The sequence below is a fragment of the Hydra vulgaris genome, chromosome 02 (genome assembly GCF_038396675.1).
Source record: "Hydra vulgaris chromosome 02, alternate assembly HydraT2T_AEP".
In the NCBI taxonomy this organism is placed as follows: Eukaryota; Metazoa; Cnidaria; class Hydrozoa; order Anthoathecata; family Hydridae; genus Hydra; species Hydra vulgaris.
This window is the reverse complement of record NC_088921.1, coordinates 58,539,403-58,554,425: the sequence shown is the minus strand read 5'-3', so window position 1 is coordinate 58,554,425 and position 15,023 is coordinate 58,539,403. Positions and strand designations below refer to the sequence as shown.

The 15,023-nt window shown below is 29.3% G+C and overlaps 2 protein-coding genes across 2 annotated transcripts; both read right to left on the bottom strand.

The window, feature by feature from the left end:
* Window positions 1-1,730: 1,730 nt before the first annotated feature.
* Window positions 1,731-4,978, bottom strand: LOC136077062 (uncharacterized). Its single transcript, XM_065791522.1, has 4 exons — window positions 4,626-4,978; window positions 4,254-4,501; window positions 4,003-4,178; window positions 1,731-3,526 (listed from the first exon to the last, which is right to left on the bottom strand). Exons 1-4 carry the CDS (start codon window positions 4,897-4,899, stop codon window positions 1,840-1,842), a joined length of 2,385 nt encoding a protein of 794 aa, XP_065647594.1. The 5' UTR covers window positions 4,900-4,978; the 3' UTR covers window positions 1,731-1,839.
* A 1,315-nt stretch (window positions 4,979-6,293) lies between these two features.
* LOC136077063 (uncharacterized) lies at window positions 6,294-8,841 on the bottom strand. The gene is made up of 6 exons (XM_065791523.1): window positions 8,682-8,841; window positions 8,426-8,545; window positions 8,030-8,193; window positions 7,750-7,860; window positions 7,343-7,486; window positions 6,294-6,741 (listed from the first exon to the last, which is right to left on the bottom strand). The coding sequence occupies exons 1-6, from the start codon at window positions 8,776-8,778 to the stop codon at window positions 6,343-6,345; spliced, it is 1,035 nt and encodes a 344-aa protein (XP_065647595.1). The 5' UTR covers window positions 8,779-8,841; the 3' UTR covers window positions 6,294-6,342.
* Window positions 8,842-15,023: the final 6,182 nt, after the last annotated feature.

Below are 15,023 nucleotides of genomic sequence, written 5' to 3'. Positions count from 1 at the left end.
AGTTACTTCTGTAAGTGTTACTCCATCAGGAAAAGAGAGCTCCATATATAGCATTTTATCTAAAAAGTGTATTACAAATGGATATATTATAGTGGATTAACTTGACAGTCACTAAAATAACAGAGCACCAGATGTTTAAACAGAACACAAACAAACATAAAGTAACTAAAAGCTGAGTCAACACCACGTCACAAGTATAAACAGAACACAAACATACATATAGTAACTTATGAGTGAGTCAATGTTGCGCCAGAGGTTTAAACAGAACACAAACAACTATATAGTAACTTATGGGTAAGTTACATTGCACCAGAGGTTCAAACAGAACACAAACAAACATATAGTAACTTAGGGGTGAGTCAACATCACGTCAGAGGTCTCCACAGGACACAAACATACATACAGTAACTTATGTGTTAGTCAATATTGCGTTTGAGGTTTAAACAGATCATAAACTTAAATACAGTAACTTATGGGTGAGTCAATATTGCGCCAATGGTTTAAACAGAACACAAACAAACATATAGTAACTTACGGGTGAGTCAACACCGCGCCAGAGGTTTAAACAGAACACAAACAAACATATAGTAACTTACGGGTGAGTCAACACCGCGCCAGAGGTTTAAACAGAACACAAACAAACATAAAGTAACTAAAAGCTGAGTCAACACCACGTCACAAGTATAAACAGAACACAAACATACATATAGTAACTTACGGGTGAGTCAACACCGCGCCAGAGGTTTAAACAGAACACAAACAAACATGTAGTAACTTACGGGTGAGTCAACACCGCGCCAGAGGTTTAAACAGAACACAAACAAACATATAGTAACTTACGGGTGAGTCAACACCGCGCCAGAGGTTTAAACAGAACACAAACATATATGCAGTAACTTACGGGTTAGTCAATATTGCGCTTGAGGTTTAAACAAAACATAAACATACATACAGTAACTTACTAGTGAGTCAACATTGAGCCAGAGGTTCAAACAGAAAACAAACAAACATACAGTAACTTACGGGTGAAAACAAATAAACATACAGTAATTTTTGAGTGAGCCAACAGCGTCAGAAGTTTAAACAGAACACAAACATACATATTGTAACTTACCAATGAATTTGACATTACTTTATATACTTGGTTTTTCCTTCATTTTATTTTTATAGTTCCTCCAATAATTAATAATTGTGAGCTGTGGGGCAGTTACCAGATAAAGCTGACCTAAAATAGAATTTATAAAAAGCATTCAGAAATTTTTCTTTGTTTGTTTGGAGTCTATTAACAAATCTACAAACTCAGTTAAACATGTATTATTAAGACAACTGGTAGCTTCTTTCCAAGCTTATATTTAAATTCCAGTTTCATTCTTTTATTAACAACACGTTTAGGGAATTGCCACAAATATTATCATAAATAAGCATTTAAAAACCTATCTATAATATGTGAAAAAACATATACAAAAATATAAGGTAGTTGGCAGTTGCCTTTAACAATATATAATTAAAAATAGGAAAAGCATATTTTAAATAATGAAAGTCTATAGATTCAATTTTTCTTTTAAAACAACTAATTTCGACAGTTGTTTCTAAAACTTTATTTGTTAATAATGATATCTTAACCTCTGATTAAATAATGATATCATAACCTCTGATTAAATAACATAAAGAAAATAATGCTGTGTAAACAGTTTATAACTTACTGAATAAGTACAGATTTATCAAACTTCGCATTTTTGATAAGGTTTATTTCTCCATTAATAAATTTTTTTTGATATAAGAACGAATGAAAATTGTTAAGCATTTTGACTGAATTTTGATTTATGACTAATTTTTCATTCATGTTAATGAACACAATTCTTTTTTTTTACAAGCTAAACAAATCCATGACTTTTCAGCATTTATTTTATTGAATATCTCATCAGATATATTTTCACATTTTTTATGGTACCATTCGCTGCACATATCACACTGTACCATATGAAGATTGGTATTTTTTGCATGATACCATACCCAATTTGAACGGCATGAGCAAGAAATTTCTAAAGTGATTAATTTTTCTGCATTAAAACATGATTTAGATTGGCTAACTGGAAAGGCAGAAAAATGTCTTTTTTTAATGCATTCAATAAAATGTTTTTTAATTTTGTCTTTGTCTAGAGATAAAGCTCCAATATCAAATTTGTAAAGTATGTTTAATGCATTTGCAATTGCAAAAACGCCACAATCCACACCATTAGTTTGTTGTTGATATTTGCGTACATGGATGGTTAAGATTTTTCCTTTTGTTTTATATATATTGCATATTTGCTGCTTAACATGATCCTTCACTTGGCCATGGAAAAGACTGTCATAGTAAAAAATTGTGTCCGCTGGACAATTCATATTAGAAATGGTAATCCAATGATATTGTCCAGTATATAATACTTGAACAAAATCATTCTTTTCCTCACGAAACATATATTTTTCACCTAAAATGGTATCTTGAAACCCAGATTTCATATGAAACTGACTCAAAAGAATTTTTTGGGCAGCATTGATACTTACATCTGTCAGCATATCATTGTTCTCAATAACATCAATTTCAGTTTGTGGTAACACAGGCAGGTTGTTGTCAAACATAATCCATTCAATACTTTCTTCTGTATTATCTTGCTGAAGAATTACATTTTCACTTGCATCTATGTGTTCAGACTCAACTAGGACTTTATGATTTTTATTTGATTCAATTTTTAAACTGCTTGAGGCCCTCAACTTTTCTGCACCAATTCCATGCCTCCCCGAATATAATGCAACCTTCTTTCTTAAGGGAATGCTTAATGCTTGTAAATGACGCTTATTTTTTTGAACAGGCTGCAAATGAATACCTTGTTCATTTGGAATGCATTCTTCAAATGAATTTTTGACTTTCTTTAGAATATCAATTCCATTATCTAATTTCTCTTCATTTTCAATAAGGTATGATTCATTAATTAACTGCTTAGCTAGTTCTCGAAACAAGGATGCCTTAGTGTTTAACCACGTTTTTTGTTTGGGAAGTGATTCCAATGTTTTTATGCTACAATCTACTTCTCTGTCTTCTGCTTTGTTGTTTGTAATAAACAGTTCATTTGGAGGCAATAAAGGTTTTCTTCCAAAAGAAATTTCTTTATCCAAGTTCAAAAAGGGTGAGTAAATGTATAATTGAGATAAATTGTACCAAGACCATGAAGGAAATTTATTAAAAACTGCAAAGAAATGCTTGCAAAGATACCCAGTTCTTTTCCAATCTTGACAAGTGCAATTTGGCATAGTGACTGAATCGCCGAAGCAAATATGATGGAACTCAGCAGAGTTTGCAAAAGATGAACACGTAAACTTTCCAGTCTCTTTAACAAAAATTCCAGACAGATCAATATGAGACGCTAGAGACATCTTTTGCAAGCAATGTTTAACAAAGTGTCTTGGTCTATGATGCAAAAATGTGGGTAGGTATGAACTATACTGGCGGAAATTTCCACTATGTCTTGTATTAATGTCACAATACCTAAAGGAAAAAGGTATGTTTTAAATTATTGTTTCAAAAAATAGTGTAGCACCATTTTTCACTTATTGTTACTTTGCACAATAAGTGAAAAATATTCGACATTTGTTCACTTTTTAAAATTTGTTAATGGTAGTTTGCCTGAATCAAAACTTAAAATTTAAAAAGAATAAAAAAAATCTTTTTTTATATCAGATATTCCCTTTAAAATCTCCCTTTTAATTATTTTGTGATCACTAGAGTAGACTCTATCAAAATGTATACTAAATTATATATAAGTTATGTTGTATTATTTCAAATTTTTTTAACTTTATAAGGAAATAATGAACACTAAAGTAAATAAAGAACACTTTAGCATGTTTTGATAAAGAACCTTTGGATAATTTTGACAAAACTATCGTAAAGGTCGTTTTTTTTAAATAGCCTATACTATTACTAAATATTCTCTTCTATTAAGAAAAAAATAAAATACTAAGTACCTATTATATAAATCTGGAAAGTAGTCTTCAATAAGAATAGTAAGCATGGTTGATAAACTAGAGTTACTATGCTTTTTCAGGTATGAATGTTTGAAGGTTTCATTTTGCCGTTCAACTCCATTGTTAGTATTAATACTGACCATTAATCTGTCTTTACGATACAAGTATGCCCACCTCTATTAATAAAATGGTACAGAATAATGTATGGATTTAGTGTAGAATTAAGAAAAAAAATAAAAATAAATTAAAACCTCAATATGTGGTAACCATTGCTTTTCAAGCCAATTAATCATATTTTTATGATTTGGATTTAAATAATGTTCACATTTTTTTAAGTTATCAAGGGCTTTTGCTAAATCAACATTTGACTGAGCTCTGGCAACTTTCCTTAACTTAGCTAGCATTTCTACTTTTATTTCACTGGCACCATTATTTACTTTATTAAACCAACGTTCCCACGCTTGTTCCCGATGAAAGTCACATATGAGAACTTGGCACTCTAAAAAATTTAATATATAAGTTAAAACTTGATTTACTTAAACATAAAAACACTTAAATATAAAATGATTCAGCGAGGAGACTTAACAAAATTAAATAAGCAGCTAATTAAAATCCTGAAATACCTTGATGTAAAGATTCAATAGCATTAATCTCTTCAGCACAACAATCAACCATAAAATATAAAGGATTCCAATTAGGATTCCATTCTTTTATTTTGGCAAGAGCACTTTGAATATTTTTTGCTGACTCTCCTTCACAAATAAAGGTACCTACTATCTGATAGTCCACATTTGTTTTTACAACAAAAAAAAAGAGTGGTAAAGAATATTTTGTTGTTTTGTAAGTGGCATCCAAAAGGGTAATTTCATTGCCATATATTTTTAATAACCTCTGCATTTCTTCAGTTTAATAAACAAATAAAAAACTATTGCTTGATGCTTCTACAACAATCTCATCCTCAACTTCGGTGCCTCTGACGGCTGAGCATTCAACTTCGTCTATAAATATATATATATATATATATATATATATATGTTTATTTAGATGTATGTACTTGTATATACATATGTATTATTTATATAAATATATATATATATATATATATATATATATTATATATATATATATATATATATATATATATATATATATATATATATGTATATATATACACACTCCTAGTTGGCATTTATGAGGACATGTTTTTTTATGTTCCCGTTATGTTTTGTTATTTTATTTTATTTCTATTTTTATTTATACATATTTAAATTTATTATTTTGTTATAAAAATATATTTGTTATATTTATTTTTGTCATTTTTATTTATTTATTTATTATATATTATATTTCATTTTTATTTTCATCTATTTACAAAAGCGATTATTTACAGTAATATAACCATATTTAAACCTTGTTTCCTCCTAAACCTGACCTTGATGCTGACCTTAACCAAACCCTCAGTCAATGTAGTAGCTCTCCCTTGCGAGTCAGGCTATATGATAGTCATTGTATGTACTTTATGCTCTCTAAAAAATGTGGTTAAGGGTACATTTCAAAAAAAAAAAATGGTGCTTGCGGGGACAAAAAAAATAACTGGTACACAAAGGTGTACAGGGTACACAGGTGCTCTTAATAATGCTAATGTCCCCGTAAGTATTCTTTCTTTGTAAAATCTGTTCCTGTAAGTGATAATATAGGTATTGTAGTGAAAAAAGATATTGTAAAAATAGTTTCAGAGAAGGTTTATTAAAAGTAAATATCATTTAGTAATGAGCTAAAATAAATTAAATGATTTATTTCCAAGTTAAATATAAATTTAAAAAAATAATAATTAAACATGTTTAATTTAAGTTGGATATCTGAATGTCAGTTGTGGGAGATCTCTTTATCTTCTTAAATCTTACATTTCTGTTTTACCTTAAATTTTTTTAAATGGATTACTTTTAAGACATTATATATATTTAAAAAGCAGTGATTAAAATGATTAAAAATTAGTTATGATAATTTTTAATGTCATATGCAATCAGATTAGAACAAGAAATGCAAAAGCAAAATGACACATCATCTTAAAAAGTGCAGGATTGTATTTCTTTTTAAAAAAACAGTGAGTATCTGGGAGCCCTGCTTTAAATACATATTTTTTCGAAAAATATAAAACGTCATCAAAAAAAAAGAACAGTTATTTACATAGTGTATTTGAATTTTTTTAAAAAGTATTCACCTTAATGTGCACTACAAAAATATTTTATAAAAGCTTATTATTTAAATATTGTGTTTAAATTATAGTATTTTATTATTTAAACATGCACAAGGAACACAAGGAAAAAAATATATACACATTCATTTTTGTATATCTTGATGAAAATTGAAGTTAAGTAAAGAGTGCTCACAGTAAAATATTAAATACATACAATTTTTACTTATCCCTTTAGGTCGAAGATAAAATCTTCTGTGAGGATTTTCAACTTTCCATTGTTCTATCTTTTTTATAAGACATTCTTGGTCAATGTTTGAATACCTTTTCTTTCTTACTGCTTCCAACATGTAACACCGAATAGTTTTTTTCGATGGGAAGAATCTTTTATTTGATTTAGATGGACAAATACTATTTTTAAACATTTCTCTTGTCACAATGATTTCTAATCTCCTACGCATTTCATCAACACTAGTTATAAATTCAGATGATGTAAATATTTCTTCTTTTAATCTTGCATCAATTGGCTGGGATATACCAGCAGCCTTAAAAAAATAAAAAGAATTATCAGAAAATTTAAATAAAAAATGTAAAAATCTGAAGGTGGTTTAAAAGTTGATTGGTTTCAATAAAAAAAATTGATTAAATAAAGGGAAAAGCCACTTGTTAAGAGCCTATAATTTTTAAAAAAGAACTTTTAAAAGAAAAATGTTTAAGCCATGGATGCGGAGTCCCAAAAGGACTCCGGCTTTATATCTCTACTTTTTTCGAGTCTATAGTGTCCAGAAGCTCTAAACATGATTGTTGACTTATGATCTGCTATAACAAAAGAGTTCCTGAGATTTAATGACTTGAAGACTCCGGGTTCAAAAAACGATTGTTCTTCTAACCTAAAAGTCTTAATTTTTTTCCTATTAGTAGTCCATAAACTTATTTATATTTTTAGAGCTCCTGGATACCAAAAACTAGGATAAAGTAATCTTTTTGTGACTTTCAAATCCGGAGTCCTGTTTGGGACTCCGCATCCCTGGTTTAAGCTATAACGAAAAAAAAATAATTTAGAAATTAAAACATCAACAATTTATACAACTTGTGATTAAAATTGGTTATTGTTAAAATCAGATAATGTTATACAAAATTGTTTACATCTCCAGTAAAGTGACCAGTGTGAGAACTCGTTGATGGAAGAAAAACTGAAAACATTTTTTGTCCCACTGCTTCATTTTTTAAAATTGCTTCACGAATTTTTTTTGAGGATGTTACTCTTTTCCATTTACTATCTTCTATAATCTAAAGAGGTACTGCATTTAAAAAAAATGTTCAAGACAAACTAGTATTTTTTCAAAAAGCTATATAATATTTCTCAGAAAAAAGAAAAAAAAAGAAATCTTTTTGAATCATTAAGCAATTGGCTTATTAGTTATAAAACTTGTTGGTTATAGGCAAAGGAATTAAGAACCTTTTTACTAACTTTTATTAGGCAAATATTTATTAATAATAATTTATTATTTTCTATATTAAATAAAACTAACATAATTTAAAAGAAATAAAACCTTAAAATCTGGAAATTTTAAAACTTCTTTGATCTTTATTTGTGAACTACAATTAAATTTCTTTGTGTCCTGGATCATTTCATAGTTTTTAAAGTAACTGTGATCAGATACCTATTATTATTGTAATAACCATGTACTGTATTTATATTTTATCTATAATTGAATTATTAAAGTTTTCAAGTTTATTATATACTTATATAATATATAACTGTAAATAAATAAGTATATGATATACCTTATATAAATATTTAAATATAAATAAATATAGCACATTCAAGACCTTTCTATCATTGCAACGCATTTTATATTCTTCTTTAAAAGATACTTTTCTATCTCTTCCATGCATACAATCAAGAACTTTACTTCCTACAATCATGAATGGAACACCATTAAAAGATACTGAGTCATCCTCCCACCTTATTTTGTGGTGTTTGACAGAAGCTTCTTTAAACATGTAAAAAAACATATTTAAAAACAATAAAAACAGGATATTTACTAGATTTTTTATTAGAGTTATTTAATACTCGTTTTGTTTAATACTACAGACAAAACTAAGTTAACTTGTCAACTGGTAAATTTGTTTTAATTTTTAGTCAGTTATGTATAAAGTAACTTATTAATATCATAAAAAAAACTATGTTAGCCATATCTTGGTAACTGACAAACTTTTTCTTACCTATATTACCAAAATCTTTGTCAGCAGAATAACATGTAAACTTTGACACAGTTTCCGTTTCATAGTTTCGAATCAAAGCGAGTATTTCCTCGTATGATTCTGCACATATCCACTTTTCCACTAAAAATATCATACCAATAATGACTTTAATAGTTCAAAATAGTAAAAATAAAATAAAAGTTTCAAATTTGGAAAAATTAAAAATGCACAAAATACATAAAATTATATAATATATACCATAAACTTATCTAATTACCCTTAATAAGACTTGAATCTTCTAACAAACTTAAACTCTCCCGATATCTCTTATCGTCTCCCGATATCTTATCATATGAAAAAGAAATTTTTTCCATTATGCAGTTACTATTTTCTACTTAATCCTTTAAGTTAATATAATCCTTTCGGCTACGTAGAACAAACAAGAAAGCATAGCAAAAATTATTTATAAATTTAATTATATCAAATCGAATAATTATTCGTGTAAAAAATAATTATGCGAAATGGACTTACGACTTTTGCGGACTCTAAGACACCACCTGACTTTGCGGTATGGAAACATGTACCAACCTAGCAAAACATCCGCTTAGAGTCAAGTAAAAAACCGGAGCCGATAGTTTTGGTATTAAAAAGCAGGAATAACAGTTCCGTTAAAAACAGGTGCATTAAATTAGATTTTTTGGAAAAACAAGTACGGATTTTATTTTTTTATTTTAAGCACATATATAACGAGCAGAGACGGATACTAGATTCAGTAACAATTGATAATGTTAGGAATCATAATGATGGGAGGGTTTAGGAGGAATTATATGTCTCCCGAGAGTATGAGGGCGGGACTAGATGGTCATCTTTCAGATTAGTTTTTGTAAATGTCGTAGAAAATTAAAAAAAACGTTGCAAAAAATACTAGCATTTTAAACAAGAAAATAAAGTTATGAAAAATGAACTTGATGCTATCATCAAGTTCTTTTTTCAGTATTTTTTTCAGTATTTTGGTAACTTTTATTTTTTATAAATGTTGTTTTCTTAGCAGAATTTGTGAGATTTTTTTCTTTCTTAAAATCAATTTTAAAAAGTGAGTCGAGTTTGTAATCAAGAAATATAAAAAAGTTTTAGTCGATCAAAAATCTCCAAAATCTGCAAAGAAAAAAAATTGACAAAAAAATAATAATAATAAGTTACTAAAATATTCAAACTGAAAGTAATGACAAATTGGATGAACTCGAAGACCGAAGTTAGAATAAAAATCTCAACTTATATAGTGTTGCAGAGAGTGACAATTAAAATTGCGGTGATAGCAAAAAAAAATAACTTGGAGTCGAAGTAAATACAGTTATTGAACATATATAATAAATTTTAAACTACAAAGATAAATGAAGTCATAATTGTTCGCTATTTTAAATCTAAGTTCTGTAAAATTTATATTTTCTTAAACGAAGGTTTCAGTGAAGGAACGACGGAGATGAGGAAGAAGTTGCTTTCGGAAGCGAAAAAATTGAAAAGCAGAAGAAATATGTAAATATCTCTTCTGCTTTTCAATTTTTAAGTTTTTTTCTTTCTTTTTTTTTCTTTTTTTTTTGATTACACTGGTCAACAAAGTTTTTTTTCAGCTGATATAATTATGTGTTTCTAGTTAATTCGAGCATGCTGAATCCGAAAATTGCATTAGTTTTTATCCTATACATCCTAATTTCTTAGAATATTCAAAAAACACTTTTAGTGTAAATGCTGCTTTTCGTTTAAAGAAATATAAAACATGACATGAATAAGATATGGCTACAAGTGTTTAGAAATGATGAGTGAGCTTGGACTGTTGTTTATGAGTCTCTTGAGTGTCTCTTTTTAAAAACCTTGAAGCCTTCCACCATGTTCGTCTGAAACTGTGCCTAAATTTTCTGGTAAAAGATGAGAACCCAAGAAATGTAGCTTTAAAGACATTCGGCAACCCAGTTCTTGATAATACTTCACAAGAATTTCTACCAGGTTCTTGAAATCATCTGCCCTATTGTTTCCCAGGAAGTTATGAACCACGGCTTTAAATGACTGACAAGCATTGCGCTCAGCTGGTGTAAGAATTTCTTCAAATATCCTATTTTTTAGGAGCTCTCTTATTTGAGGCTCATCAAACACACCTTCTTTAATCTTTGCCTCAGAAATGATTCGAAAGAGCTTTTTTTAGACGTACTTAAAGCCAGCAGCGTTTTTACTCATTGCTTTTACAAAACATTTCACCAAACTCAATTTGATATGCAATTGAGGAAGCACAATTTTTAGCGGTTCAACAAATGGAATGTGTTTAACGTTGTGGTACCCTGGGCTAAATTCTGCACGTTTGGGCCATATCTTCTTCACATAATAATTTTTATTGTCTCGGCTATCCCAGAGGCAGAGGAAGCACATATACTTAGTGAAACCCAATTGCAATCCAAGCAACAGGGCAACTACTTTAAGGTAACTACAAATAATCCACTTGTGGTTGCCATAGCTAACACAGTCAAGTACAGCTTTCATTTTCTCGCAAGTTTCCTGCAGTCCCACTATATGAGCTATTGAAATGGAAGGATATTTGTTTCCAATATGAATTAATACCGCCTTTAAAGAGTATTTTGAGGAGTCGATAAAGCGACGCTATTGGTTAGAGGAATATGCACATCCAAGTTCAGTTAACAATCCTTCAACATTCGTAAAAAATGTGATACTATTTTGTTTGATGAAATATTTCGAGTATCTTTCATGTCTGTTTCGGTTAATGGTCACTCTGGTTAATGGTCAGGTGTTAACAAGTGCCACTCTTGTAGTAGAGAACCCAGAACCTCGACTTGCGATTTTAATAGATATAAGTTTCTGATTAGATCGCTCAGCTCCTGTTGGTTAATTGAACTCTGAAGATTAAAGACACCCTGCTATAAAATACAGAAAGGATCTAAATTCTGCCTTGTTTTTTACTGTAAATTGAATATAAATATAAACTTACATTTACGCAATTTAAAAAAGAATGTTTGAAATTGAAAGTGTGCGAAAACTATAGCTTAAAACTGATTTAAAATAAAATAACAAAATTTAAAATTTCAGAAGAATCTGGACGTGTAGGATCAAAAGGGATTCCATTTTCTTAATCAGCTCAAAAATCTGATCTAGAAAAACTTAATGCTGTTAATTGAATTTGAAAAAAGTTTTTTCTTGTTGCCCAGTGTTATCTACAACTAAAATAGATTCAAATAACCCAAACAACTTTGAAAAAAAAAAAATTAGATCAAGATTTAAATCATTTCAATGATACAGGTGCTTTATAAAGCAACTTCTTTTACTTTTATGATACCGGTGTTCTTCAAAGCAATTGCTTTTATTGACATTAAAGTAAAAAAATTTCTTCAGTGGAATCGTAATAATGTTATTCATTTCAATATAGGAGGTTAAAAAAAATCTTTAAAATTTTTGTAATAGCTTAGAGAAAACTTTGAATATTTTTAACACAACATGCGTGACAGAAACGTGGTGAACCTCTGACGACACTGAAACGAACGCAAACCTCCATTTTTTAGGTTTTAACATGATCCCGCTAGCGCGAAAACTTAGAAGTGTGGTGGAGATATTTTATTCACATAAACACAAATTTGCTGTTCACTATCAGACCTGATACAAGTATTTCTAATGAAAATAGAGAAGTTTTAAAAATTGAAAATTTAACCAAAGTTACCAAAAATATACTTTTGAGTTATTGTTACACTACCCATCTTTTTTTGAGTTATTGGTATCATCTTTAAACTTACTTGAAAACTTTTATAGTTTTTTTAAATATTGGTATTATAAATATTGTTATTATATATTTTAATGTTTTCACGAAAAGAAACTAAATTACTTAATTAATGATCTGAATTTATTTTGGGCATTACGTAAACATACGCATCAATTCATCTATTTGTTGTGAAATCAAACTTGAATCCTTTGACCATTCTTTTATGTGCTTCCACTTAGCACCTCATCACTCTAGCACCTTTCTCTTTGTTCTTTATCCTTCTCCTTCTTCCCAAGACTGCACTCTTTTAGATGTGATTTGTGATCAAAACCTGACAATATTGTTGTTATTGATGACTTTAATGCTCTTTACACTGAATGGCTTGGCTCTAACTCCACTGACCCTGCTGGCACTAAAGCCTATAACTTCTGCTTTACTCAATCTCTTACTCAAATAGCTTACTTTGTGACTAGTTTTCCTGACCACCCTAATCATGTACCTTCACTCCTTGATTTATGTAAGGTTTCTGATCCTAGCTTCTGTTCAGTTTCTCCTTTTACTCCTTTAGGTGGTTCTAGCCATGCAATAATCTCTTTAAATCTTTCATCTGGTACTTACTTTTTAAACTCACCCTATCATCGCACTAATTACTACTACCCTAAAGCTGACTGGGATTCTTTTCAAGATTTTCTTCATAACAGTCTTTTGTGGGAAAAGCTGATGTCTTTTCCCGCTCATCTGAAAAATGCGCCTCTGACGTAACCTCCTGGATTCAGACAGGAATTGAAGCTTTTATTCCTAGCTAATCGTAATCATTTTTTTTTTATCTTTTTAAAAAGTAGAACTCTCTCGAGAACAAACAGCTATTTATTATTGCAAGGAATTGATGTAAAAAGATGCTGTCTGATGCTAAGCTCCATCATTCTCAGTTCACAAAATCTTATCTTAGAAGTTAGGCTCTAGAGTTTATTTTACAACTACAAAGTGTTTACAAGTAACAAATTACAGATTGGCGGTAAAGATGTACAAATATAAATATCATAAACATAAATTATACATGTAATATATAAATTAAATTAAATATAAACATAGATTATGCATATAATATACAAATTTATAAATTATTATATAAATATATAAAAAAAAGCATAGTTGCATACAACTCTGAGACATGATTAAATTAAATATCAAATACAACGATGTGAACGCAAAAGATAATCCGAGAAATATATCTTTATTTTCTTCCAACTAAAATAATAAATACAATAAATAAAAATTAATTTGCTAATTTCTGGAGACATTATAAGATGGTTCACTATATATTTATTTACCACATTTCAAAATAATATTTGTGTATAAATATGATAAAAACAAAATTTATTTAAATTGATAAAAAGAACTACTCGTTTTTAGTTATAGGAATCTCATTCTTATCATCGAGAACCTTTTTCATGAACAACTATCGCATTACTGTCAACATTCCTATATTAATTAATGATAACTGAGTCCTCTTCTTTACGTCTGCTTGGATTATAGTTTACTACTGACCTCTCATGGAAACCATATATACAATTGATTGCTAAATTAGCATCCGCTAAGGTTGCTTCTCAATATCACGCTCCCCATTTTTTACCCCTGATTCCATTCTCTACCTCTACAAATCAACAAAATATTCGTCCCTGTATGGAATACTGTTGTCGTATATAGGCTGGTTCTTCTAATAATGCTATTTTTCTTCTAGGCAAGATCAAAAATGCGTTGTAAACGTAGTTAGACCCACTCTATCTGCTAAGCTTGAGACTCTTTCCCATCGTTGTAAAGTTAAATCTCTTTCTCTTTTCTACAAATACTATCATGGTCTCTGCTCAAAGAAGTAATCATCTTTAGTTCCATCAACTAAAACTCATTCTCACTTGACTCGTCATTCAGCTAAATCTTATTTGTTTACTGTATCTGTTCCTGCATGCTTTGAAAACTTTTATTCGTCTAGTTTTTTTCCTCGCACTTCAACCCTCTGGATCTTTTTCCCATCTTCATGTTTTCCTGACTCATACAATCTACAAACGTGTTAAACGTGTGTTGGAAAATTATAATAAAGCGATTGTGCTTACTTTTTACAATGGTTATTGCCGCTACTAATATAAGCCTAATACAAAATTATTTAAAGAAAAGTAGGTTGGTTTAAAGGAACTTCTGAGAAGGATTTTTAAAGTCTCAGAGTGTTTTAAAATATGGCATTTTAAAAAATATACTATCATTTGGATTAAAAAAAAAGGAAAAAACCTTTTAATCTAGGAAGACGCAAAATAACAATTCAAGACGTAAGAGAATTAAACTTTAATTTAGTAATTTAAAGAAGGATCATTTTCAAATTTAAATTGTTACATAAGATTGGCTTTTAAGTGTAAACAGTAGAAACGTTGTAGTATCCGCATCAATTCTAACCAAATCTTACTGAAAAGATCAATAATAAAAAATTTCAAGCGTCTGATGGTGGCTCGATTGTTGAAAATACCGGATAATGTTTCTTTTCAGACTGTATTTGGAGAAGGTAACTCTTGAATGGCTGACTTGACCGTGCCATGGAAAGAAACAACTCTCCCTACAATTTTATCCAGGTATAAGTTTGCAAAAATTTTAAAATACAGATAAACTTTTTATTTAGGTTGTTTTTTGGATTGCAACCTAATAAGTCACCTAATTACCTAATAAGTGAACCTAAAAGTCTTTGATCTAAGGTTTTGCACAAAAAGATAACAATGTAAAATTAGGGAGGATAGCATAGTAAAATTTGTTTTACTTGAATAGCGGCAGCAAATGCAGCGGGTGATAAAGTTCCTATGTTTGTCTTAAGTAAATAAAAAT